Raw genomic sequence first — 26,987 nt, forward strand, 5'->3', positions numbered from 1 at the left:
TCTGAAGAATCATAAAATACGTGTTTCCTTTGAAACATTTGCAATGATAGACTGTCTTGTGGGCCACAAGTTATGTCAGTAAGATTAAAGAGATACAAGTCATAAAAAGTGCATTCTATGGAAGTGGAGGAATATATTCAAAATCCATAATAGAAACAATCTCACGAAAACTCCCTAAGTAAGAGAAAACTAAATAAAAACAGGCTCCAAGAAGAAACAAAAAGGAAACTTGCAAGTCTTTTGAGGTGAAAGAAAATACCGCATTCCAAAATCTGTGGGGTCAAGAAAGCATTGGATTGTTAGCTCTGAACTGATAACAGTAAACATGCATATTGGCAAAGAAGGTTCAGATCAATCAGCCAAGCTGCCAGCCTGACATACCAGGAACAGAGGAGCAAATTAGACTGAAACACAAGGGCCTTTCGTGAAGAGACGTGGGACAATGCGAGGAGCACGAGTTCAGCCTGTGGCGTTGGAATGGAATCGCTGTGGGGAGCGTGCACACAAGCAGCTTCCCAGGAGAAGTCTCAGTGCATGGGGACACTGAGTAGCTGCTCAGAGCAACTTCAGTGACAGGGAAGTCCACTAGGACCAGGGGGTCATATGATTATGGGGTTGTACCTATGAGACACTCCAGTGATCTCTGATTTACTCGAAACCAGGAACCTACACCGCAGGCAGCCTTCCCTTCTCGGATGGTTAGCGAGGCTGATGATCGTGGGACAAAGGCATGAAGAGTGTCCGGAAGGGATTAAGTGTCAGTGGCGATGTGAAGACACACTAGGGTCTCCTCCCAGTGACAGGACTGGGCTTCTGAACAGCCATGAGGTCAGCAGGGACCCAGAGGGGATGTTCCGGGAAGGTCATGGAGGCCATTGCCTGCAGGGTCTGTGGGGTGTGAACGCCCTCAGTGGGGAGGGAAGAAGAGGCTCTGGGAGACTGTCCTGCTGATGTCCTAGACCCTGTTTACACAGAAGAGGATCCAGCGGCTTTGATTGAGGCCCCCATGGCCTCTTCCTCAAAGGCTCCACAGCCATTTATACCCGAATTTGGGGTCAGCTTGGCCTCTGTCCCCCACTGCTGATCCTGCAACCCTGAGAGGCTGAGCCTCCTTGGAACGTTTGTGTTTGGGGCTGTTACACTGCAGGCTCCCAGGGTATCCTACTTACAGAAGATGTACACCTTCCCCAGACTCCGCAACAGTGGCTGTGGGATGGAATCCGTAGAATTTTGGATGGATGTGTGTCTCCAGTGCGAATATGCGTAGGAGTACTGGGGGCTGGTCATTGTTCCTGTGTGTTATAAACTCCTTGATAAACCATTTCCTACTTCCCATTTTTTGGACTTTCCAATTAAGAATACATTTTGATTGTACTCGCTATGGAATTGAAAACCTTGGAATAAGACATCGTGTCTAACACGGTTCATTTAGTTAAGCACAAAAAAGGTTTTTCTCCTTGAAATCCATATACCATTTTACTTCTTTATACCAAGCAATGATATGTAAGTGACATGTCATTATTTGTTCAGAAATAATTTTAGAGCATTTCTGAAACAGGATGTAGTCAAAGTATATATATTCTAAAGTATTCAAAGTATATATATTCTACACAGGTATTATTACATTATTGGTATCATCTTCATTTTTAGGTAATGACCATGACATGTGAAAACAATGCATTCCTAAAAATAATTTCTGTTTTCATGACAAAACAATGTGTAGATCAGAAGCATGGAAGGAATCTCATTCCTAGGTAGAATGTTGGGCACGTCATGCAGCCGACCTCTGCAAAAGGTACCAAAACAAACATAAAATGTAGAAGTCATACTATCCTGACATCAGAGACTGTGGAAAAAATGAGCGTTCAGTGAACTAATTAGATCATAGACTCAGACGATCTCTTCCTAATGGAGGCCATGTTTCCTGACTGTAGGACACCTGCTCTGGGGGTGCTGGAAATGAGATGGGGGAGGAGAGCATGAGAGCAAGAGGCTCCAAGGGAAGGATCCCTGTAGTCCCACGGGACTGTGGGGCTTCTGACCTGAGAAGGGGACTGGAACCCTAGGTAAAAATAAGAAGTGTTGAGGAGGGACTTTTCTATCCCTGACAGGGACCAGATGCACAATGGCCCTCCTGCTGGATGGAAAGGAAGGAGCCAGCTCTCCGTGATGTGTTTCTTGCTGGCCTGCCTCGACCCACTCCACATGCTGGACTTCCACAGCGGCAGAGGAGAACATTTGTCAGTAGGTGGGGGGCATCAAGTTTACAGGCCATCAGTATAATTAGGAGAAGCTTCTTTCCTACTTCCAGCGCCCATCTGCCTTCTGACTGGGGACTAGGGTGTCTCTCCTGCAGGCTCCGTCCCACTTGTCACAGGATGAAGCCTGCTTCTTCCACTGAAGTCCATCTCCCCTCCACTGTGGGACCTGACAGCCCTTGCTTTTGGGGGCCTTGTGGAGGCATCATGGAAGGTGGGTCGCCACCTGCATGTCAGGCAGGGGTGGCCATGATAAATTCGGGCATCCTGATGAGAACCGAACCAACTCAGGTGCCTGTGGCTCTTTGATAAGAGGTTCCCACCCTCGGGCTCCAAGGCTGTGACCCTCGGTCTGAGGGAAAAATTCTTGCTTCCCACATGCACAGCCTCTCAGGACTCACTCTGGCTTCCTCCATGCTGGTGGTCCAGAACCATTGTCCTGCTTCCCACTGCAGAAATACAGAACTAACTTCTTGGAAGGCTTTCTTTTCAAAACCTTAAAATGCACACTCTGAAGATAACCCAGCTGGATGAGTCAGCCCCTCCCCTCAAATACATCGAGAAGGAGGGAAACCTGCAAACACACATTGGGGTGAGGAGACCCAAATCCCATTCTCTATGTTGTAGCTGACTTTTCATGACCAAAAATCTGTCCTAAGGGCACTTGGAGGTTAACCATACCTAAGCGAACGTGAGGTTGCTTTGGTGCTTAGGATATGAAAAGAAAAGTGAAGACAGGAAGAGAGTAGAATTCGTGAACTCTTCCAACTCTTTGGCTTTCTCTAGCCATGGGTACAGCATGACTAACATGGCCAGGTGCTTCACTTACTACGGTTTCCCATCTTTGTGTCTCCAACTCCCACAAACACACACAAACATAGAACTTAGAACTTAGATAGGGAACTGGCCTGCGATAAGGGTGGACATGGATTCCTGGATGTCTGATTAATCAAGGGCCTGGGAGAAGAAAATTGCAAGATCACCAATTATGAGATCTGGAAAAAGACTATGGATGTCCAGAAGGCAGTGGACTTGGTCAGTGGAACTCAGTGTTTTGGCAAAATTCAGCAGCCATCCACCCCAGGTAAGACACCAAAAGAAACAAGCTTATATCTCTGAGCAGATGAGCTGTCCTCAGTCCTTGTCTGAAGTTCCATGGGATTTGCTCAGTATGTTGATGAGTGACACAGCCATAGCGACATGGGTGGAGGCCATGCATATGCCCAATGGCATGAGCCCACTACCACCATCTCCCCTGTGGTAGACATAATTATTATCACCTCTGGGTATCTTAGCTCCCAGCAGCAGGGACTAATACCACCAACCACTTCCTAATTTTGTAGGTCTCATCTGTTCCCCCGGAGAGGGTGTGATGCATCAATGATGAGATTAGCTGTGTTCCAGATGCAGTTAAGCCTTCCTGACCCAGTAGGCTCAGCTGCTGTCACCATCCAAGAGTTCACAGAGTTTTTGGTTTACCAATGAGAAAACTGGTTGGGACAAGGAACCTACTTTCTGAAGAAGATCATGTAACAGTTGACTAGTGAACATGGCATCCATTAATCTCACCATATACGACATCACACAAAGGGGTCTGCTTGGGTATGAAATTCTGTAGACTTCAAGACTCTCCTTCAGACATGCTATGTATTTTGATATAGTGACCATGAGTGAAGGAATTAATAGGTTAGGGCCCTGCCTGGCTCAGTCAGTAGAGCATGCGACTCTTGATCTTGGGGTTGTAAGTCTGAGCCCCACGCTGTGTGTGAACATTACTTATAAACAAAAAATCTGCTAAAAACAAAAACAAAACCCACAAAAAAACCCACAAATAATGAATAGGTTTTGAAACCAAGGGATGAAATTAAGAGCAGGGTCTCTAATCACTACACACAATGACCGGCTGGAGAAAACCCGAGTGACTTAATGGCGCAGAACCACATCCCTTACCAAGGGAGCCTGCCCATCTCTGGACTGTGACCTTAGAGACAAAGAAATCTTGTCATATTTAATCAACTCTATTTTGAGATATTTGTGTAACAGACAATTAGATTGTCATAGGATTCTCCTTGGGACTCCTTTCGGTTCTTTAGAATCTTTAATTTTTACTATTTTGTTTTGAGTGCAGCACCTTTGGGATACAAGCATCATGTAGGATTCCTCTACCTATCTCAACACACTGAGAGACTTTGACTTTCACTCCTGTCTGATGTTAAAGCAGAAATTCCAGATCCCAAAGTGCTGCCAATCACGTGGGAGCAAGATGACTAAGGCGCCACCGAGCCTCTGGTCTTCCTGCTCTCACTGCGTTTCCTCCCAGTGCTTCCATATCTCTTTCCATCTCATCATGCACTTATCAATATTCTAAATTACTTTATTAAGTGTCATAAATTCCATGATTTGTGGGCTCCAGTCTGCTGGATTTGTAGACGCATTTTTTTACACACTGTCAAAGCTACCAGAATTGACAAAATTGCCTTCAATTGTACTCGCCATGATATTCATTATCTTGGAAGAGACAATCATCTCTAATACACTTCATTTTCTTAACTAGAAATAGGACCACTTGTTCTCTCGATGTAATCACTCTTACTTCTATCATATGTGTGATGACATAATGACATGACCAATTATTAGGTCAGGGGTCTCTCTGCAGCACTCTTTTCTTCTGATAAGGCTGACCAGGGGTTTATCAATCTTATAAATTCTTTCAAAGAACCAGCTCCCAATTTCGTTGACCTGTTCTACTGTTCTTTTGGCTTCTATTTCATTGATGTCTGCTCTAATCTTTATTATTTCTCTTCTTCTGCTGAGTTTAGGCTTTATTTGCTGTTCTTTCTCCATCTCCTTTAGATGTAAGGTTAGGTTGTTTATTTGAGACCTTTCTTACTACTTGACAAAGGCTTGTAGTGCTATATACTTCCCTCTTAAGACCACCTTTGCAGTATCCCAATGATTTTGAACAGTTGTGTTTTCATTTTCATTTGTTTACACAAATTTTTAAAAATTTTTCTTTAATTTCCTGGTTGGCCCATTCATTCTTTAATAGGATGCTCTTTAGCCTCCATGTGTTTGAGTTCTTTCTAACTTACCTCTTGTGATTGAGTTCCACTTTCAAAGCATTGTGGGCCAAAAATATGCAGGGAATGATCCTAATCTTTTGGTACCATCTGAGACCTGATTTGTGACCCAGGATGTGATCTATTTTGGAGAATGTTCCATGTGCACTTGAGAAGAAGGACTATTCTGTTGCTTTAGGATGGAATGTTCTGAATATATCTGTGAAGTCCATCTGGTCCATTGTGTCATTCAAAGCCCTTATTACCTTGTTGATCTTCTGCTTCAATGATCTGTCCATTGCAGTGAGGGGTGTGATAAAGTCCCCTACTATTATTGCATTACTATTGATGTGTTTCTTTGACTTTGTTATTAATTGGCTTATATAATTGGCTGCTCCCATGTTAGGGGCATAAGTATTTACAATTGTTAGATATTTTTGTTGGATAGATTCTTTAATTATGATACAATGTCCTTCCTCATCTCTTATTAGAATCTTTGGTTTAAAATCTAATTTGTCTGATATAAGGATTGCCACTCCAGCTTTCTTTTGATGTCCATTAGCATGATAAATAGTTTTCCACCCCCTCACTTTCAATCGGGAGGTGTCTTTGGGTCTAAAATGAGTCTCTTGCAGACAGCATGTCGATGGGTCTTGCTTTTTTATCCAATCCGGTACACTGTGTCTTTTGATTGGGGCATTTAGCCCATTTACATTCACAGATACTATTGAAAGATATGAAGATAGTGCCATTGTATTACCAGTAAAGTCACTGTTACTGTATCTTGTCTCTCTTCCTTTCTGGTCTATGTTACTTTGGGCTCTCTCTTTGCTTAGAAGATCCCTTTCAATATTTCTTGTAGGACTGGTTTGGTGATCACAAATTCTTTTAATTTCTGTTTCTTCTGGAAGCTTTTTATCTCTCCTTCTATTTTGAATGACGTCCTAGCTGGATAAAATATTCTCAGCTGCATATTTTTCTCATTTAGCACCCTGAATATATCATGCCAGTCTTTCTGTCCTGCCAGTTCCCTGTGATAGGTCTGCTGCCAATCTAATGTTTCTTCCCTTGTAGGTTACAGACCTCTTGTCCTGAGCTGCTTTCAGGATTTTCTCTTTGTCTCTGAGATTTACAAGTTTCACTATTTTGTGTCAGGATGTTGACCTATTTTTATAGATTGCGAGGGGGGTTCTCTGTGCCTCCTCAATTTTGATGCCTATTTCCTTTCCCAGATTAGGGAAATTCTCCACTATAATTGGCTCAATACACCTTCTTCCCCTCTCTCTCTTTCCTCTTCTTCTGGGATCCCAGTTATTCCAATATTGTTTCGCTTTATGGTATCACTTATCTCTCGAATTCTCCCTTCATGATGCAGTAGTTGTTTATTTCTCTTTTCCTCAGCTTCTTTATTCTCCATCATTTGGTCTTTGTATCACTAATTCTCTCTTCTGCCTCATTTATCCTAGCAGTTAGGGCCTCCATTTTTTATTGCATCTCATTAATAGCCTTTTTGATTATGACTTGGCTAGATTTTAGTTTTTTTATTTCTCCAGAAAGGGATTCTCTCGTGTCTTCTATGCTTTATTCAAGCCCACCTAGCATCTTTATAATCGTTATTCTGAACTCTAGTTCCGACATCTTACTTATGTCCATACTGATTACATCCCTGGCAGTCAGTACCGCCTCTTGTTCTCTTTTTTGAGGTGAGTGTATCCGTATTGTCATTCTGTCCAGAGAAGAGTAGATGAACGAGAGAACAAAATACTAAAATGGCAACAATGACCCCAGAAATATATACTAAACAAATCAGAAGAGACCAGAAACTGGGGTGGGGGGGGGGGGGAGAAAGAAAAAAAGAAAAGAAAAAAAAAGAATATAATCAGACAGGTGAGCAGAATAGAGCAATACAGTGGATTCTGTATGTATTTTGGTCTGTTTTTTAGAAAATTAGGTCCCAAATGTGTTCGATGCATAAATTTTCTATACATTTCCAAAAAATAGATTATTTGGGGTCATTTTACTTAATGACCACATCATGTGAAAATAGTGTATTTGTTTAGTGTTCAAAATCTTTTCTTACAGCAAAAGAGCACCAAATCGTCACGTCTACACCAGTGTTTAAGTTCAATATACTGAACACCCTTACCATTTAGGTGAGAAAGAAAAATCTCATATACTCTGGCTCTTCCTGTGATATACAAATGTAACATTTGTCTCTATCATTACTTTTTGCTGTTTACTTTCAAAGCCCACTTTTGAAATTGCAAGACCCCCCTTTTCACTCAGGAAAATGTAATTGAGGGAAATCAATGACACTTGGCCTTGGAATCTTATAATTACTAAGCATTTGCAAATGTTTATTTTGATTTTATCAGAATTAGACATTTTTACTGATTTTTCTCACCCACACGCTCCGAGGGCAGCTTGTGTAGATCCCTCTCTGGAACATGTTAATGGAGAGGATTGTGTAAGTAGTAGAGAAGTAGAAAAAGGTTAAGTGAGAAAATACCAATATTACCAATATTAGCAAATCAGATCCTGTGGGAAATATAGCCCACAGTGTTCGTTCCCATAGGTGGTCACTTTTTCACCACAGACCTATGTCACTTGTCTGGTTACTAGAGTGACTACGTTTACTGGAGAAACGTGACAGAGCAGCAGGATTAGGTGGGGGAGCCCTTGTTAGCTCTTCCTTTCACCTCACAGGACAGGACCCCCTACGCTCCCCTGCTGCTTCTGCCATGCCAGGCTGGGCAGCCGGCGGGGCCTTAACGCGAGCAGCCTGACGCCCAGCTGCAAGCTGCTCCCCCAGGTCCTCCAGCTCCTTCCTCTGACACAGACTCAGAGAATGTCCTGTGAGTCCCCAGAGAAGCTCCGCACTGGGGCAGCTGGACCCCCAGGCGGGGAGGTTTGTGTTCGGGCCTGAACCACTGTGCGAGGAGACTGTAGATTTTGCCCGCAGTAATAAACTCCCAGATCATCAGCCTCCACCCTGCTGATTTTGAGGGTGAAATCTGTCCCTGACCCGCTGCCACTGAACCTGTCTGGGACCCCAGAGAAACGGTTGGAAACCAAGTATATCAGTCCCTCTGGAGCCTGGCCTGGCTTCTGCCGGAACCAACTCAAATAGGTGTTTCCATTACTGTGCAGGAGGCTCTGACTGGCCTTGCAGGAGATGGAGGCCGACTCTCCAGGGGTGACGGGCAGGGACAGTGGCGTCTGTGTCATCACGATTTCCCCACTGGATCCTAGGTAAGGAGACAGAAGTGCCATGATCAATACAGATATATTTAGCTATTTTCTTTGTTTCCATTTTGTTATTTATATTTTAGCTAAAATAGTGCTTAGTTTTATTCTCTTTACTTGTGATTTAGAACATTTGCAAACAGTTCATAATCACAATCCCATGAACCTGAGATTTCTGAAGTGCAAAGAGGCCTCTAATCATCCCTAACACCATCCCCACCTTCTCTGTCACAGTCTTCACTAGAGCACAGGTCCTTGTTCCTTCTGGAATCTTCCTCACTCTCCCAAATCTACACATCCCCTGCCCCAACCTGCAGGACAAGTCCACACACCTCCTACAGGCACACACAATACACTTGGAGAGCAGCAGTGCCCCCACAGCTCACCCTCCCCACCTCAACCTCTTCCTCACCCCCCTGTCCTTACCAGGGAACCAAAGCATTAGCAGCCCGAGGAGCTGAGCAGGGAACCTCATTCTGAGAAGTTGAAGTGAGGAGTCCTGGTAAGTCAAAGCAAGATTCAAGCTGGCCTTTATGTCCCACTTACCAGGGCAGGTCCTCCCTAGGGGACACTATGCAAATACCCTGCTGGGTGCAGCAGTGTGGGAGGGGCAGGGAGGAGGTGGGAGGGGCCTGGCTTTGAGCAAAGGGACATAAAAGGTCTCCTGTGTTTGGGAAGAAACCAATAAAGTCCAGTCCATGCTCCCTGCAACAGCGGGAACAGCAATCCCACTGTGAAGTGTGGATCCGAGCAAGGACCCCGTGCTTATGGTTCCTTCAGTCTGAGCAAGCGCCAGAGAGCTGATCACACACGTGTGTCCTGGGTCCATCTCTGGAAGGTGAACGCCCCGTTGCTCACATTCATCCTCCCAGTCTGGGTAAGGAAGCAGCCCCTCCCACTAGTTCTGGTCATCAGCATTTCCCCCAGTAACAGTTTGGAGCTGAGCTAGTTAAAGAGTTTTCTCGCAGCTTCTGTCATCAGGTCAAGTGTTAAGAATGGTAGAATCGGGTGTTAGAAATGGTCTTTTCCTGAAACCTAGTGAATTCAGTTATAGAAATGCACTCAAATCAAACAAACTTGACAGGGAAGAAATCACGTGTCTGTTGCAGAGGCAGCTACTACCCAGTGTGAGGCGGCAGGAGAAGGTAAAGGATATTCTATCTCAGGCTGTGAATATAAAAACATGAAATTTTGGGAAACCAACTGTTACAATATGGTGCATAGTCTGCCATTTTTATGTCAGTCCGTATACACGTCTAGAGAGGATTAATCCAAAGATTTCTCAGACATGTAATTCCCTTGAGATGATGGGGAATAAAGAAAAATAAATGATTTTATATTAATCGTATTTGAATGGTGTTTAGAAGTACTCTGCCCGTATTGACTCCTTGCCATCAAGTAGAACCAGGTCCTGTGAGGACACCCCCAGTTCTCGTTAGCTCCGTGTGAGATCCTAAGGCTCTCACCTGGCCCGTAAGTTGGAGATCCACTGGCATGAGTCTATAATCCAATGGGAGTTTGCATTTATGAGAAAAGCAACACATGCATCCAATATTTTAATACCTCAGAAAACCTGGATCTGTCACTGGAAGTTCCTGGGCTTTCATTTAAATAGGGTCACTATGGAATTGGTTGCTGGGTCAGAGATACTCTGGGGTGTCCGTCTACCACACCAGCCTTTATTAAATAGGGAAATAACCCGATTTTATTTCTGGTGTCAGCCTGATGCAGATCATGTTGAATGGAACAGCTCTTGAAAAATAGTGCACATGTGAAATTACTCTTCTCTTGCAAATAAAATTCCGAAGGAGGTAACAAGAAAACAATAGAATACATTTCAATAACTTACCGCTGATACATAGAAAATGTTGCTCAGTGCTGGCTGTTGTTGTCATTGCCATGTGAGTTATGTGACAATATATATTGTCCATTCTGCTCACTCTAACGTCACCAATTTCCACAAACTAGAAAGTTTTAAACCCCATGCAGAGAAAAAGATTTCCCTCTCCTTTACTTTCTTCTCAGTTTGATGTCTACTTACCTACTCCTAATAAGATAGATCTTTATATGTCCCAGGGGGAAGAAAATAAAATGGCCAAGAAGTAGTATTCAAAAAAGAAAACCGTTGAGGGGCGCCTGGGTGGCACAGCGGTTAAGCGTCTGCCTCCGGCTCAGGGCGTGATCCCGGCGTTATGGGATCGAGCCCCACATCAGGCTCTTCTGCTAAGAGCCTGCTTCTTCCTCTCCCACTCCCCCGGCTTGTGTTCCCTCTCGCTGGCTGTCTCTATCTCTGTCAAATAAATAAATAAAATCTTTAAAAAAAAAAAAAGAAAACCGTTGAAACTTTTTCAAAAAGCAATAAAAATATAGTTCTTGCTGCCTGCAGAAGTTTGAAGAAAGTTCTGACTGTGGAAGTCTGGTCGGTGCTGGGGACCCAGCACACTGGCCCAGACACTGTAAGAGAGCACAGAGACACCGATGATGGACAGACGTGTGTCTCGCTAGACTCAACCACTGAGAAGGGAAGGCCCATCTTCTTGGCTTCCTGCCAGCTCATCTATAGAAGAAAATAGTTCCCATAAACTCTGGTGCTGCGCAAGAGAGAGTCTCTAAAAAACAGACGGGTCCTGCTGGGGCAAACCTTCCAGGTACGCATTGTTACCAGGACAACTGTTGAGGAGTGTGAAAGACGAGCATTAGAATTGCCATTTCCAGTCACCTGGGCAGTTCAACACCACAGAAGGACTTAACAGGGAAAAACAGGTTGTTTCCTATGTAGAGAGAGCTAAGAGTCCATTTTAAGTAAGAGTAAAATAAGAAATATTTCATGTACCAGGCAGTGAGTATAAAACTCCTGGTCATCAATAGATGGGTGTATATCCCATCATATTAACTTCACACACACCAGATTAATTGAAGGAATTTCTTTCTTTTTTTTAATTTTTATTTTTTATTATAATATTCTTTGAGTATATTATGTTAGTCACCATACAGTACATCCCTAGTTTTTGATGTAAAGTTCCATGATTCATTACTTGCATACAACACCCAGTGCTCCATGCAATACGTGCCCTCCTTAATACCCATCACCAGCCTATCCCATTCCCTCACCCCCCTCCCCTCTGAAGCCCTCAGTTTGTTTCCCAGAGTCCATAGTGTCTCATGGTTCATTCCCCCTTCTGTTTACTCCCCTTCATTCTTCCCTTTCTTCTCCTACCGATCTTCCTAGTTCTTATGTTCCATAAATGAGTGAAACCATATGATAATTGTCTTTCTCTGCTTGACTTATTTCACTTAGCATTATCTCCTCCAGTCCCGTCCATGTTGCAGCAAATGTTAAGTAATCATGCTTTTTGATGGCTGAGTAATATTCCATTGTATATATGGACCACATCTTCTTAATCCACCCCAACATTCATAGCAGCATTGTCCACAATAGCTAAATCATGGAAGGAGCCGAGATGCCCTTCAACAGATGACTGGATTAAGATCAATCGAAGGAATTTCTTAATGGGAACACTTCCTAAGATAATGGTATAACATAAACAAGGACTATTTTTATATCTTTTTTTTCCTGATTGGTGTTTAGAAAACTGTTCTTATACGTTCATACAGTCTTTCTCATCGTGTAGAATAGGTCCTTTCATGGTTCTCAGGTTCTTGTTCCCTCTGTGTGAAGACCTTCGTCTCCCCCCTGACCTGTATGTGGCCCAGCCACGACTGCGAGTCTACACGTATATATAGATGTATAGAATCAGCCTTCCTTCACCACCTTCACAATCCCAGTGCAGCCGCTCTTTCTGCCCACGGATCCTGTCCCGGTACTGTAATAAAATCACCATTTATAACCAGATCAGGGATATTGGTCTCCACCTCCACTGCTGATTTAGGCCCTGCTGGGCCTCCTGGTTAACTTACTATTTCATGTTGCATCTCCTGCAACCCACAGCCCCCAACATGGTCTCTGCTGCCTACCTCTTGGGGCCCAACAAGTTTTCAGAAGCTGTCCTCTGCTGTTGGGGTTGATGGCGTCACATGACCTCAGGTCCACTTGTACTGAAATCTCACTAGACCTTGATCATTACACATAGAAGGCCCTCCATCACTTTCCTGTGAAGCCGCGAGGGGTGGGAGTGGGGAGGGTCCCTCAAGGCTCAAACTGGGAATCCAGGCAGATGGCTCTTCAGTTCTGTGGTTCTTCCTAAGGAACACAGCAGGCTCCTTTCCACTTCCCATCATCAACCCTCAACTCCACCACGAGGGCCAAGAGCAGGGTAATTGTCACACAGTGAACGTCCATTATGTCCCCATTTCCTGAAGTTCATCCACAGACTGAAAATTCCATCCTTTTGAGAAAAAAACCCTATATCTCATACTGTTCTTTTTCCTCCAAGGCAAATACTGTGCTCCACAATTTCCAGTTTATGCTTTTTATCTTTATTTAGCTATTTATTTGAGGATTATTAACACACGATGTTCCATTTATGCCTTTTATTTTTAAAACACAACTTTGGAATGAAAAGAACTCACTTTTTCCTCAGCAACAGGTAACTGCGGCAAATCAGACATTTAGCATTAGGATATTTTACTGCTCTGTACAAGTCTATTAAGGTGTCCAAATGCCAGAATTCTTACTGATTGTTCTCAGTCAATCCTCCTGTTGAGACTTTGTTGTCAAATTCCTACCCTAACCAACTTCATGGGCTGAGGAGAAAAGTACTAAAAAGAAGAAGTATGAAATTGGAAGAACGAGGAAACATTAATTTCCGAATATAATTAGATATTACATTTTAAAAACTTTCTTGAAAATGGCTAAGCACCAACTTTGCTCAACTTGGGTTACCATAAATCTCCCTCAAATTTCTGGGTTTTTAAAATGTTTTATTTTTATGTGACTAAAGATAGACTGTAGGCAAGACAGGAAGGAATAGGATGAACTTTCATTCAGCTCTCCCAAAGGTCATGTCTCATTGCTCAGGGGACACTTGAGCCCCTCCGCTCCCTGGCTGGTTCTGCCAAGCAAGGCTGTGGAGGCTGACAGGGCCTTACCGTGTGATGCCTGAGGGAAAGCTGAAGTGCTCGGCCTCATATACCTGCTCTCCTGAGTCCCCAACATCGTTGTCTTACACAGACTCAGAGCATCTGCTGTGGCTGTTCCTCAGACCAGCAACGCATGTGGGCAGCTGGGCCTCCTCCCAGGCAGGAGGTTTGTGCTGGGCCTGAACCACTGTGGGAGGAGCATGTGACCCTTGCCCGCAGTAATAAACTCCCACATCGTCAGCCTCCACCCTGCTGATTTTGAGGGTGAAATCTGTCCCTGACCCGCTGCCGCTGAACCTGCCTGGGACCCGATAGAAACGGTTGGAAGCCCCATAGATCAGGAGCTGTGGAGACTGGCCCGGCTTCTGCCTGTACCAATACAAGTAACTGTTTCCATCACTGTGCAGGAGGCTCTGACTGGCCTTGCAGGAGATGGAGGCCATCTCTCCAGGGGTGACAGGCAACAACAGTGGCGTCTGTGTCATCACGACCTCCCCACTGGATCCTACAGTAAGAAGAGAGAAGTACAAAGTTCAAACATTCTGAGCCATTTTCATGTTTCCCTTCTGCTCTTTATTTTATGTGAGATCATTTTGTGTGTGTGTGTGTGTGTGTGTGTGTGTGTGTGTGTGTGTGTGTGTATTTGAGGCATATCCCCAAAATACTCAATTTTAAGAAGGAACAGATTTTATAGGTGCACAAGGGCCTCTGGGAGTTGCCTAGACCATCCTCCCGTTTCTTTGCTATGGTGGTCACCAGAGCAAGCTTCTTGCTCCTTTCAGATTCTTCCTCACGTTGACACATCTCAGTATTATATGCCCCACCCGTGAAGGAAGGACATACACATCTAACAAGCAGTACTTTCCATCTAAGCATGGAGAGCAGTGGTGCCCCCAGAGCCCCCCTTCCCCACCCCATTCTCTTTTCTCATCTCCTCCTTCCAGTTACCTGGGATCCAGAGCATCAGCAGCCCCAGGAGCTGAGCAGGGAGCCTCATTTTGAACAGTTGAGCTGATGAGTCTTGATAAGTCAAAGCAATATTTGAGTGGGACTTTTATCTCAGACTTGCAAGGAAAGGGCCTCCCTAGGGGATAATATGCAAATTCCCAGGTGGGTGCAGCCACGTGGACAGAGCCATTGGGAGGGGGAGACTCTCCAGTGAGCAAAGGGTAATAAAATACCTTCTTTGGGTGGAAACCAAGAAAACAATCATCGCGTTGCCACATGGCGTCAGGATCGGATTCTGAATATCCAGATCAATACGTGGGAGATGAACGGCCATCTTGCTTAGTGTCCTCCAGGCTCATCTTAGGGGGGAAACAGCTTCCACCAGTTTGGTGCCGATGGGCAGAGTCTGCAACACAGGATGGCCAGGAAATGTTGCAAAGTTGTCTGGTATCTCTTCTTCCGAGGTTAACAGTTAAAGAATGTTGGATGAAAGTGTTAGGCACTGTTTTTCCTTAAGACCTAGTGAATTAAACCCCATGAAAGCATTCAAATCAAAAGAGTGAGACAAGGAGAAAACAAAATCTTCTGATAGAGACAGAGAGCTAATGACCTATTTAAATCAAGAGGAAAAGGAGAACGAATTTTATGCCTCAGTGAATCTGAAATTCCTGGTAACCATTACTATCATCTGGGGAATATTCGATCATACTTACCTCATTATATATATATATATATATATATATATATATATATATATATACACACACACATATACATATATATAATATATACATAATATATATATATTTTATATATATATATATATTTTATATATATATATATATATAAATATCAAGTTAATCAAAAGGTTTCTTAAGGGAAAAACTTCCTTGGAGGACAGGGCAGAGTAAACAAGGAATAATTTTATAGGATTTTTTACTGGTGTTTAGAATCTCTCTTTTTTTGTTTTTTAAGATTTTATGTATTTAGTTATTTGACCGAGAGAGAGAGAGAGAGAGAGAGAGAGAGCACAAACAGGAGGAGCTAGGTGGAGGGAGAGGGAGAAGCAGGCTTCCTGCTGAGCAGGGAGCCTGACGTGGGGCTCGATCCCAGGACCCTGGGATCGTGACCTGAGCTGAAGGCAGATGCTTAACTGACTGAGCCACACAGGTGTCCCTAGAATACGTCTTCTTATTCAGAATCTTTTTTGATATGTATAATGAGGTCCTGTTAGGGTCCACTTTCTTCTTAGCTCTGTGTGAGATTGTAAATATCTTACCTGGCCTGTAAGTTGGGAAGCCACGACCATGAGTCTACAGTTCAAAAGGAGATTCCATATGTAAGAAAAGCAAGAACTATATCTACTGTTTGAATATTTTGAGGTAACCTGTACCTATGACTGACATTTTCATGGGCTTTCTTTCACCGACAGTGACTATGGAATAGGATGAGCTGCTTCGAGCCAATAGTCTACCACCGCAACTTTTATTAAAATAGGAAAACACCCATCACCAGCCTATCCCATTCCCCCACTATTAAGGAGGGCACATATTGCATGGTGCACTGGGTGTTATATGCAAGTAATGAATCATGGAACTTTACATCAAAAACTAGGGATGTCCTGTATGGTGACTGACATAATAGAGTAAAAAAATATTATTATTAAAAAAATAAAATAAAATAGGAAAACAACCTGACTATTCTTCAATGTCAGCCAGATATGGGTTTAATTTAACTAAACAGCTCCAGAGAGTTGGGCCAACTCCAAGTTGCTGACAAGAATAGTCACTGTCCTGCAATTAAATCCTGGAGCCATTGTAAGAACAGTGTTGTAGTTGTATTAAATCTCGGGTCATTTAAACCCAAAGTCATACTTAATTGAGCAAGAAAACAAGGTAAGCAATACAAAGTAGAATTCCACAAGACAGCTTGGTCTGAATACACTCTGGGAAATCCTCCAAGAATAGGAGTTGTTAACACGAGCGGAAGAGATATGCAGTGAAATGATGTCCATCTTTAAATTCTGAACTCCTGTGTGGGACCCCAGGGGGCAGATGGCAATGAAGAGGTCGAAGAATAGTCTGTGTCCCATATTCCACTAATTAACATTTTCCTTACCTTTTTATTTTCTTTCATTTTAAAAGCTTTGTGTTTATTTGAATTGATCTTTCATTAGGAAGCATATCAATGTAATTCGAGTCTGAACTGGAAATTTCCAGTATTCCTCATTAAGCATTGCTAATGATAGGACTTGGGAAGATAAGCAGCTGAAAATGAAAAAAATAAATAGTAAATAAAATAAAAAGTAAAAAAAAATAAATAGTAAATAAAATAAAAAGTAAAAAAAAAATAAAAGTAAATAAATGAAAAAGAAGACACTGTTTTACACCTTAAAGAGAATTTTAAAGTACTATTTGGAAGAGGTGTTGAATTAAGATCCCCCATCATCTTGGGTGCTATTTTGAATTGTGAGAACATAACTGTGCCAAACCATCATGTTTTCTTGTACTACAAATACATTTTGAAAATGTTATCTTTACAAAGTATTCTTTGAAACACTTGATTTCAGAGAGTGTTGCTCTTTCCCAGGAAAAACAACATTAGAACTTTAAAAGTCTCCGTTCTGCTTAGTTGTTTAACTCATAATCTGTTGCCCTGAAAAGTCCAGGAAATGAAAAATCTCACAGAAATTATTTTTCGGTCAGAAAGGGGCTTTGAAATCTTCCTATACCCCCTGTACACTAAAGGATCCCAAATTCTAAGCTGAAATCACTGTCTCCCTCCAGTCTCTAAAGTACGCTGCCTCCCGGACAACAAAACTGAGCCCGTCAAAGCTGGCCACTGCCCACTACCTACAAGTAAGAAGCATTTGTAAGGGGTGGAAGAAGACCCCCCCCCATGAGGTCCAGGAGGGGAGCAGCCTTAGGGAATGCCTGCATCACACTGATGCCCCCCTCCTTTTCCTAGTAGCAATGAAATGCTCCAGCATTACTCCTGTGACTCTCCAAACATCCAGCTGTTTGCGTAAAGGCAGAGAAGGGATACTGAGATGAGCTTATTGGAAGCAGGGGCAGCCCGTCCTGTAGTGGTGGTGTGAGGGAGTTCAAGTTCAAGGCAGTGAAAGCAGCTGGAAGACGACACGTCGTGCTCGTCATACTCACAGCTCACTCTCGAGATGTACAGGGGATGGACCACAACCTGCTGACTCCCAAGGGCAACCGTGTTTACTCTGCTCAGTGTGTCTTCCATGATGAAATGCTGCTTGAGCCAGATGCTAGGTGGGACTGGGATGTAGGGGAAGGCGTAGGGTAACAGGTAGAAGCGTTCGGTCCTCAGGGAGTGGCTGAGGCGCAGGGAACTGGTGGATCTGTGGATTTAGTTAGGTGCCATCTGTTTCTCACGGTGAAGGGAGACACCGTGTGCCACACCTGTTCCGTGGGCTACAGTGTCTTGGGGCAGGCCATCATCTCCAACATAGCTTACTTCCTTAAGCAGATACAGGATTGTTTTATTTTGTGAATTCGAATCTTCATTTACTTCTCCCATAAGCCGTAACTAATATGCCCTTTCATCTAATCTGAATACTATTAGAGCACTATTGTCCATGGAGCATCTGTAAGGCATATGCATCTAGGCAATGTGCCTGGAATTTGGAAATACACGTGTCGTCAATTGTCATTTTGATGACGGCAGGACCACCACCATTTCTTCAGTGATTTCTTTTCCATTCCCTTGAGGCATTTGTGGGACCATGCCGTGTGCGTTAATGGATTGATCTAGCCTCCGTGTTTTGCCGCGTACTACCTAAGTCATAGCCACGTACACTTCAATTTGGAAATAAAAGGCACTTCGCTTTCAGCCAGGATGTAGTAGATCTTACAGGAGCTACACGACCATTGCAACAAATGCAGAGGAGAACAAAAAAGCAAATGTAAAAATCATGTTTATGATGACATCAGAGAACCATAGAAGAAATGAAGACCAGGTGACCTACAGTTCCAGAGACAGACTGTTCTTTGTAGGTGATGTGATGTTCTCCTGTCATTTTATTCCCTAGTGGAAATTGCAAAATCTGACTATAGGCAGGTACCCTGCCTTGGCCTAGGCGGGTGGGGGTGGGGGGTGGTTGTGCTGGGGAAGAGAATGCAGCTGTGCTTTGGCAGCGGCCGGAAGCTGCTTTAAGAGATAAGTCAGGAGCTGAGCCTTTAACCCCAGGGTGGATTTCTACTGGGAAGCTTTGCTGAAGTCTGGGATGGGAAATGTGGCTGGGCCTCTGAGCCAGAAAGACAGAGTCAACCTCCCACATTCCCCTGCACTCTCCCCTCTCATGCTGCCCTGATGGTGCCTTTGCCTCGGACAGAAGCCTTGGCCCCCACCACTTCGTCCCCTGCCAACCTTCCCAGCCCTGACTCTGCCTCTGGTCACCATCCTCTGTCTACATGGTCTCTCAGTACTCATTTTTCTCAAATCATTCCAGGCATGCACTGGGGGTAGAATCAAATTTTGGAAGCTCACCTATGCTCTCCTGGCTTGAATAAGAATGTATGATAAGATCTAGGTTAAGAATGAGATAGGAACTTCACTAAACTTGGAGTCACGAAGGACCTAGAGTGCCACCACTGGAGCCAACACTTTCCATGACGGGCCATGTCAGCAGGCCAGGCCAGGCAGTGGCGGCTTCCCTCCGTCCTCTCCCAAGAAGTACATCTGACTTTCCATGTGGATTCACATCTGAGCCTCAACCCCACCAGCATCCCCTCCCCATCACACAGGAGCCCCGGAGCTGGGTGTCGTTCTAGCAGCTGACCTCTACCTTGTGTCTTCACATTCTCATTACCGGCCCTGCACGAAGCCTTAAGATTCTGATTGCAACAGACCCAACCTTGGCTTTCATATTGTCTTGTATTCATCCAAATTCTGTTGACTATGGCATACCTTTTATGCTCCCTCATTCTTCTGACTTGGTTCTTTATATATAAAATCCAGCTTTGGAATTCAGAAAACTCACTGGACTTCCACTTGCCGTTATTGAGATTTTTCAAAGACTTCTGGCACTAGGCCTTTGTTTATGAAGAGTCTGCCTAGGAGTTCAAAAATCAAGAGTAGCACACTTTTTCTGTTCCTCCCACGAGGCCAGGAGTGCACACCTTCTGCCAGCCCCAAAGGGACAGAGATAGGTGCTGGACAGAGTCCAGGTAGCAAGGCGAGAGAGGAGAAGAACACAGTGTCTTACTCTCACCAACGATCCTCCTGCTGCCGGATGCTAGAGCACCTCTCAGGCCTACCAAAACCAAAAGCGTATTTGTGTGTGTGTAGCCGTGTGTCGGTCCCAATGACGGGGCTGGATGAAATTAACTGGTGAACGTACGCGGTGCAGGGAGAGCTGGCTAGAGCTTTGCCTCAGCTCTCCCTTGTGACACGTCCCGGTTGCGCAGAGGGAACTGGGATGCCGGCCGTTCTGCTGCGGGGTTTGCCACGCTAGGGCTGCTGCAGTGGGGGAGCCAGAGCCTCTGGTGTCTGAGGTAAACCCAAGGCTCGCACAGTCCGGAGCCCCCAGCTGTACACAATTCGCCAGAGCTCTCCGACGCCTTCCTCTTAGACTCTGAGAGTCGTATTGCTTCAGCTCCCCGGAGAAGTAATGCATGTGAGCCGCTGGAATCTTCCAGGCGGGGAGGTTTATGTGGAGGGCTGACCCGGGGCAGGGAGGATACTGTAAACCTGTTGGCAGTCCGGAACTCCCACATCGTCAGCCTCCACCCTGCTGATGCTCAGGGTGAAATCTGTCCCTGACCCGCTGCCTTTGAACCTGCCTGGGACCCCAGGGAAAAGGCTGGAAACCTTATAGATCAGGAGCTGCAGAGACTGGCCTGGATGCTGGAGGAACCAGTGCAAACAGGCGTTTCGGTCCCTGCAGGAGGCTCTGACTGGCCCTGCAGGAGATGGAGGCTGGCTCTCCAGAGGTGACGGGCAGGGAGAGTCGGGTCTGGGTCATCACAACCTCCCCATTAGATCTAAAATAATGAGAGAAAAGCGAGATTACATACAAAGATTTTGAGTCATTTTCACCATCTTACTTGCTAATTATTTCAGGCTAATTTACTTTTTGTGTGATTTTGACTTACGTATTAAAAATATCCCTGTCCAAGAAATTACGGGAATTCTCAGACACAAGGGGGTCTCTAGAATCCTCCTGCATCTTCCCCTTCTTTCTGTGGCACAGTCTTCACCACAGTACAGGTCCTTCTTCTTTTAGGTCCTTCTCATCCTCACAGGTTCAAACATCTCATGCCGCTTCCCAGAGACCAAGAAATATGTATTTAAAAGTGTGCAGAACACACATGGAGAGGAGCGGTGCTCCCAGAGCTCACCTCCCCACCCCATTCTCCTTTCACATCCTCCCCTCTGTCCTTACCTGGGTTCCAGGGCATTAGCAGCCCAAGGAGAAGAGCAGGAAACCTCCTTTTGAGAAGTTGAGCTGATGAGTTCTGGTAATTCGAAGCAAGGTTCAAGCTGACCTTTTAACTCAGCCTTGCAAGAGGGTCCTGCCCGGAGAACAATTATGCAAACCCTCCTCTGCTTGCCGCCTTGTTGCTTGTGGAGAGAGCCACCAAGGGGGTGAGGTGACCACTGATGTGAGCCGAGTGAAATAAAATATTTTCCTTTTGGAAGAAATGGGATGGAGATACAGTCCTTGCTGCCAGCAGTGGTGGGGAAAAGCGTCTAGCTGTCAAAGTCTAATTCTGTGGTAAGGACACAATGCATGTTTCCCTGCCCTCTAAGAAAGCATCAGAAACAACGACAATGTACATATGTGTGTGCATGTCAGTCTCCTGGAGGTCAGTGGACATCTTACTTGGCTCCTTCCAAACTAATCTTGAGAAGAAAGCAGCTCCCCTGTCCACTGTAAAGACCAAAAGTTGACTTTTTTATTATTGTAATGCTACCGTCTGACTTTCTCTCCCTCTCCCTCTCTGTCTTTCTTTTTATGTCTACCAGTGAGCTTGCTGTGTGGCCTCAGGTATGACTGTCCCCTCTAGGACCTTTGAGTAATAAACCTTATCTTTCCAAGCTCCCTGACAGAAATCAGATTGCCAGAGATATCTACACTCCCATGTTCATTGCAACATTATTCACAATACCAAAGATGGAGACAACCGAAGTGCCCACAGTGGATGAATGGGTAAGGAGGCTGTGGTATATGTACACAATGGACTATTATTCAGCCACGACAAAGAATGACACTCTGCCGTGTGCGACCAATTGGATGGACCTTGACGTCATTATGCTGAGCGAGAGAAGTCGGACAGAGAAAGACAACTATTCTATGACCTCACTTAGATGTAGAATCTAAAAGAGCCGAACTCAAAGAACAGAGTGGAATGGTGTTGTCCAGGTGCTGGAAGGGTAGGGGGAGACCCTGGGGGGATGTTGTTTGGGAGTCGGACAAATTTAAAAGTAGAACGACCAGTATTTTATTAATAAAATGAGTTTATTCAGGAATGGGAGAGGACAAGAAACTATGACAAATCCTAAGCCAGTCCAAAGAGACAAAGAGAGGTCACTTTTAATTAGGGTTTAGAAGGAAACTGGGGAAGGTTATTTTGACCAGATCTCATTGGGGAAGAGCAAGAGTCCCATTGGCTACAAGTAGTGGTTCGTGTGGTGCTGTCCGCCCTCGGGAAGGAGGAATCTTGTTTCATTTTTTTTAAATCAGGGGATAAAATTCCTATGTGAAAATGTCCTCTCTTGTCAGAAGCAACTCTTTTATTCCTTTTAGCGGTATTAGAATTTGTTCTCTTTTTGAAAGTTTTTACTTAAATTGCAGTAAAAATAGAGTGTAATGTTAGTTTCAGGTGTACAATATGGCGATTCAACACTTCCATACAACCCCAGGTGCTCAAAACTGTCAAACACCAACATGAATTTCACTTGTATTTCCAGGAATGGCCTCACTTGTCTGGCTTTCCCGCTGAGTTTGACATCCAGCCGTACACAAGGCAGAGAGGATCAGAGGAACTTTCATTCAGCTCTTCCCTCTGTCCTGACTGGTGGCTCCGAGCTCACCCATTCTCCCTGATAGGCATGTCATGCCCAGGCTGTTTCAGCTGACAGGGCCATAAAGGAGGGTGCTGGGGTGCAGCCGAGGCCCTCAGGGTCCAGACCCCGCAGCCTCAACTATTCCCTTGAGTTCCCCATCGACTTCCTCTTACACTGACCGAGAGAGTCTGCTGTGCCTGCTCCCCTGACAAACACCACATGTGGGCAGCTGGGCCGTGAGCCGCGGGAAGGTTTGTGTTCAGGGCTGAACCACTGTGGGAGGAGAGTGTATAGCTTGCATGCAGTAATATACTCCCACATCGTCAGCCTCCACCCTGCTGATCTTCAGGGTGAAATCTGTCCCTGACCCGCTGCCACTGAATCTATCTGGGACCCCAGTGAAACGGTTAGAAGCTGCATAGATCAGGAGCTGTGGAGACTGGCCCGGCTTCTGCAGGAACCAATACAAGTAATTGTATCCATTACTGTGCAGGAGGCTCTGACTGGCCTTGCAGGAGATGGAGGCCGGCTCTCCAAGGGTGACGGGCAGGGACAGTGGGGTCTGCGTCATCACAACCTCCCCACTGGATCCTAAAGTAAGAAGAGAGAAGTGCAAGGTTAAGTGCAAACATTGTGGGAAATTCCCATAATTTCCCTTTGCTCTGTATTTCAGACTAAAAGGTCTTTTAAGGGACTTTGATTCAAAACTCAAATCTTTCTAATTTCAAAAAAGAACCAGAGATTGGCAAGACATGACGGGATCTCCTGAGGTCACCTGAACCCTCCCCGTCCTCAGTGCCACATAGTCAGCAGAGGACCTACAGGTCCTGTTCCTTCAGGACTCTTCCTCTCTCACAGATCTAAAAGTCACATGCCCCATCCCAGTAGGAAGACATCCATCTCACGTGGAAACTAAATTTATGTGGGAAACTATGGTGTCCTCAGAATTCATCCTAACAACCCCACTTTCCTTCCTCTTTGGACATTCTGTCCTTACCTGGAAACCAGAGCATGAGGAGCCCCAGGAGCTGAGCAGGGAACCTCATTCTGACAAGTGAAAGGGGTGAGTCCTGGTGGGTAAAGACAAGTAGAGAGTTGATCTTTTATCTCAGACTGGCAAGGGAAGGTCCTCCCTAGGGGACAATATGCAAATCCCCTGTGGGTGCAGCCATATGGAGAGAGCCAGCAGGAGGGGCGTATGACCTCTCATGTGAGCAAAGTGCCATGAAAGATTGTCTGTGCTTGGAGCAAAAGTAATAGAGACACAATCTATGCTGCCAAAGAGGTGGGAGGGACATATTTCAATGATTTGTTTCCCTGTTACATTTCTAGTTCTTTAGCTTTTTCCAGGCTCATTTTACACCTTTATGTAAAAGGTCGACCCTGGGTAGGCACAGCAATCTTGAGAAAGAAGAACAAAGCTCACGGTATCACAATCCTTGACTGCAAACTATACTCCAAAGCTATAGTAACGAAATCAGTATGGTATTGGCATTAAAATAGACATAAAGGTCAATAGAACAGAATAGAGAGTCCAGAAGTAAACCTGTGCATATATAGTCTATTAATCTATGACGAAGGAGACAAGAGTACACAATGGGGACGTCTCTTCAACAAATGCTGTTGGGAAAACTGGACAGGTACATGTGAAAGAATGAAATGAAGGCAAAAATACACTCAAAATGGATTAAATGCCTAGGTGTAAGACCAGCAACCATAAAATTCCCTGCTGAAAACATAGGCAGTGATCTCTTTGACATTAGCCTTAGAAACATTTTTCTAGATATGTCTTCTAGGCAAGAGGGAAAAAAGCAAAAATAAACTATCGGGACTTCACCAACTGAAAAACTTTTGCGCAGCAGAGGAAACCATCAACAAAATGAAAAAGAAACCTACTAAATGGGAGAAGATATTTTCAAATGAGACATCCAATAAGAGGCTAATATCCAAAATATATAAGGTACTTGAACAACACCACCACCAAAAAAAAATCTGATTAAAAATGGACAAAGAAGGGCGCCTGGGTGGCTCAGTCGTTAAGCGTGTGACTTCGGCTCAGGGCGTGATCCTGGCGTTATGGGATTGAGCCCCACATCGGGCTCCTCCGCTGGGAGCCTGCTTCTTCCTCTCCCGCTCCCCCTGCTTGTGTTCCCTCTCTCACTGGCTGTCTCTATCTCTGTCATATAAATAAATAAAATCTTTAAAAAAAATGGACAAAGAACCTGAATAGATATTTTTCCAAAGAAGATCTGGGAAGGTCAATGGACACGTGAAAAGATGCTCAGCATCACATCAGGGAAATGCAAATCAAAACCACAATGAGATACCCCATTACACCTGCCAGAATGGCTAGGATCAAAAAGAAAAGAAAGAACAAGTGTTGGTGAGGATGTGGAGAAAAGGGAGCCCTGTGCACTGTTGGTGGGAATATAAATTGGTACAACCAGTGTGGAGTTTAAACAGTATAGAGTTTCCTCAAAAACTTAAAAATAGGAATACTATACAATCCAGTAATTCCGCTCTTGGGTATTTATCCGAAGAAAATGAAAACACCAGTTTGAAAAAATCGTATGTAACCCTATGTTTACTGCAGCAGTATTTACGATAGCCAAATATGAATGCAACCTAAGTGGCCATCAATGACTGAATGGATGAAGGAGAAGTGGTATATACATACAATGGAATATTACTCTGCTAAGAAACAATGAAATCTCACCATTTGTGACCACATGGATGGACCTAGAGGATATTCTGCTAAGAGAAATAAGTCAGACAGAGAAAGCCAAATGCCATATGATTTTACTTGTATGTCGAATCTAAAAAACAAAACAAACAGACAAATAACAAAATGTAGAATCCAGACCGATAAATACAGAGAAAAAAGTGATGGCTGCCAGAGAGGAAGGAGGAGGGGAGACGGGAAAGATGTGTGAGGGGAGAGGAGGTACAGGCTTCTAGTTATGGAATGAATCAGTCACGACGATGAACGTACAGCCCAGGCAACAGGGTCAATGGGATTACAACAGCGTCCTGCGGAGACAGCTGGGAGCTACACTGTGGTGGGCGGAGAGTAACACGTAGGTTCTTGAATCACTCTGCTGTGCACCTGATGCTGACGTAGCATTGCATCTCAACTAGGCTTCAAAACGTAAGTAGATGAAAGACAACGAAAGGGAATTGCAAGTAGGGAAAGGAGGGAAAAGAGATTGACACGGCGGAGCAGTGCATAGGAACTCGTACTCTTTTCTTATTTTAAATCCTTTTGATTACATATTTTAATTTATTTTGACATCATTTTAGACTTAAAAGAAATGTCAAAAGTATTAAGATCATTTCCATACACTCTTTCTCCAGCTTTCCCTAATGTGAACAGTTTACATAACCTTACTATATTAACCTCAACTGGGAAATTAACATTGATACAACACTATTAATAATCCATATTTGGATTCACTGATTTTTCCATTAAAGCCCTGTGTCCTAGGATAAAAGATTTATGTCCTAGGATAAACTCAAAGAATCTATGTTGCATTTCTTTGACATATCTCGTTAGTCCTCTAATCTGTGATGATTATCCATTTTTGTGTATCCTACCTGACCTTGAAACTTGAAGAATGTCCCTCTGATCAGATTTGTTTGATGTTTTTTATTGATTGGAATAAGATTTTAAGTTTTGGCAAGAATATTGCAGAAGGAATATATCCTGAGTGCATCATACCAGGGGTTATCTATGCCAACATTTCTGATTACATGGAACAATAAACGAATATGACTATTGCAACACTTTCTGTAAAGAAGTCCTGGACAAACATAATCAAAGAAGCTGCCTGAAACACTCTTCTTATCTGGCCATATGCTGATTTTAGTGGGAATTGTCAGTCTACTTCTCTCTGAGACTACCTGTGTTTATGGTTGGTTTTCAGATTTTAGCTTACAACCCAATAGAGAATATTGAAGAAATAAATTACATTCACTCTTGATGACAAATGTTTCTGTGATGGTCAATTACAATGTGGATATTAACAGCCTGGAGAAAGGAAAAAATTCAGTTACATAATTCCCTGAGCTACTCCCTACTAGGGAGATTGAGACACCGATCTCATGTTAGGATTGATGCCAGAGTTGGGACACTATTCGGACAGTCTCACTGGAAGACTATGTGACCGTACCTCTATTGCACTTACTTCAATAACGAGATGACTTTCCAAGGCGTTTACTTCTGATCTAAGCAGTGGGATTGTGTCTTCTGAGGACTGTGCAAGGTAAAAATGAGCAGGGGGTGCAGACTTTGTGGATACAAGGGAGGATGCCAGAGAAGGGCCCATCAGACTTTATCCAGTATTGTGAGTCTGACTTGGGCTTTTGGGGAAAAATTCTCTCCCAGGGGCCCGACCACTGT

The 26,987-nt window shown here is 44.1% G+C and overlaps 2 gene segments (V, D, J or C); both read right to left on the reverse strand.

Annotated features, from left to right (window-relative positions):
• Positions 1-13,686: 13,686 nt before the first annotated feature.
• LOC125283188 (immunoglobulin kappa variable 2-29-like) lies at positions 13,687-14,600 on the reverse strand. The segment is given in 2 exon segments: positions 13,687-14,108; positions 14,552-14,600. Coding segments are annotated over 2 exon segments (471 nt in total).
• Positions 14,601-22,847: 8,247 nt separating this feature from the next.
• On the reverse strand, positions 22,848-23,654 carry LOC113250045 (immunoglobulin kappa variable 2-28-like). The segment is given in 2 exon segments: positions 22,848-23,179; positions 23,586-23,654. Coding segments are annotated over 2 exon segments (381 nt in total).
• Positions 23,655-26,987: the final 3,333 nt, after the last annotated feature.

This window comes from Ursus arctos, unplaced genomic scaffold (genome assembly GCF_023065955.2).
Source record: "Ursus arctos isolate Adak ecotype North America unplaced genomic scaffold, UrsArc2.0 scaffold_8, whole genome shotgun sequence".
In the NCBI taxonomy this organism is placed as follows: Eukaryota; Metazoa; Chordata; class Mammalia; order Carnivora; family Ursidae; genus Ursus; species Ursus arctos.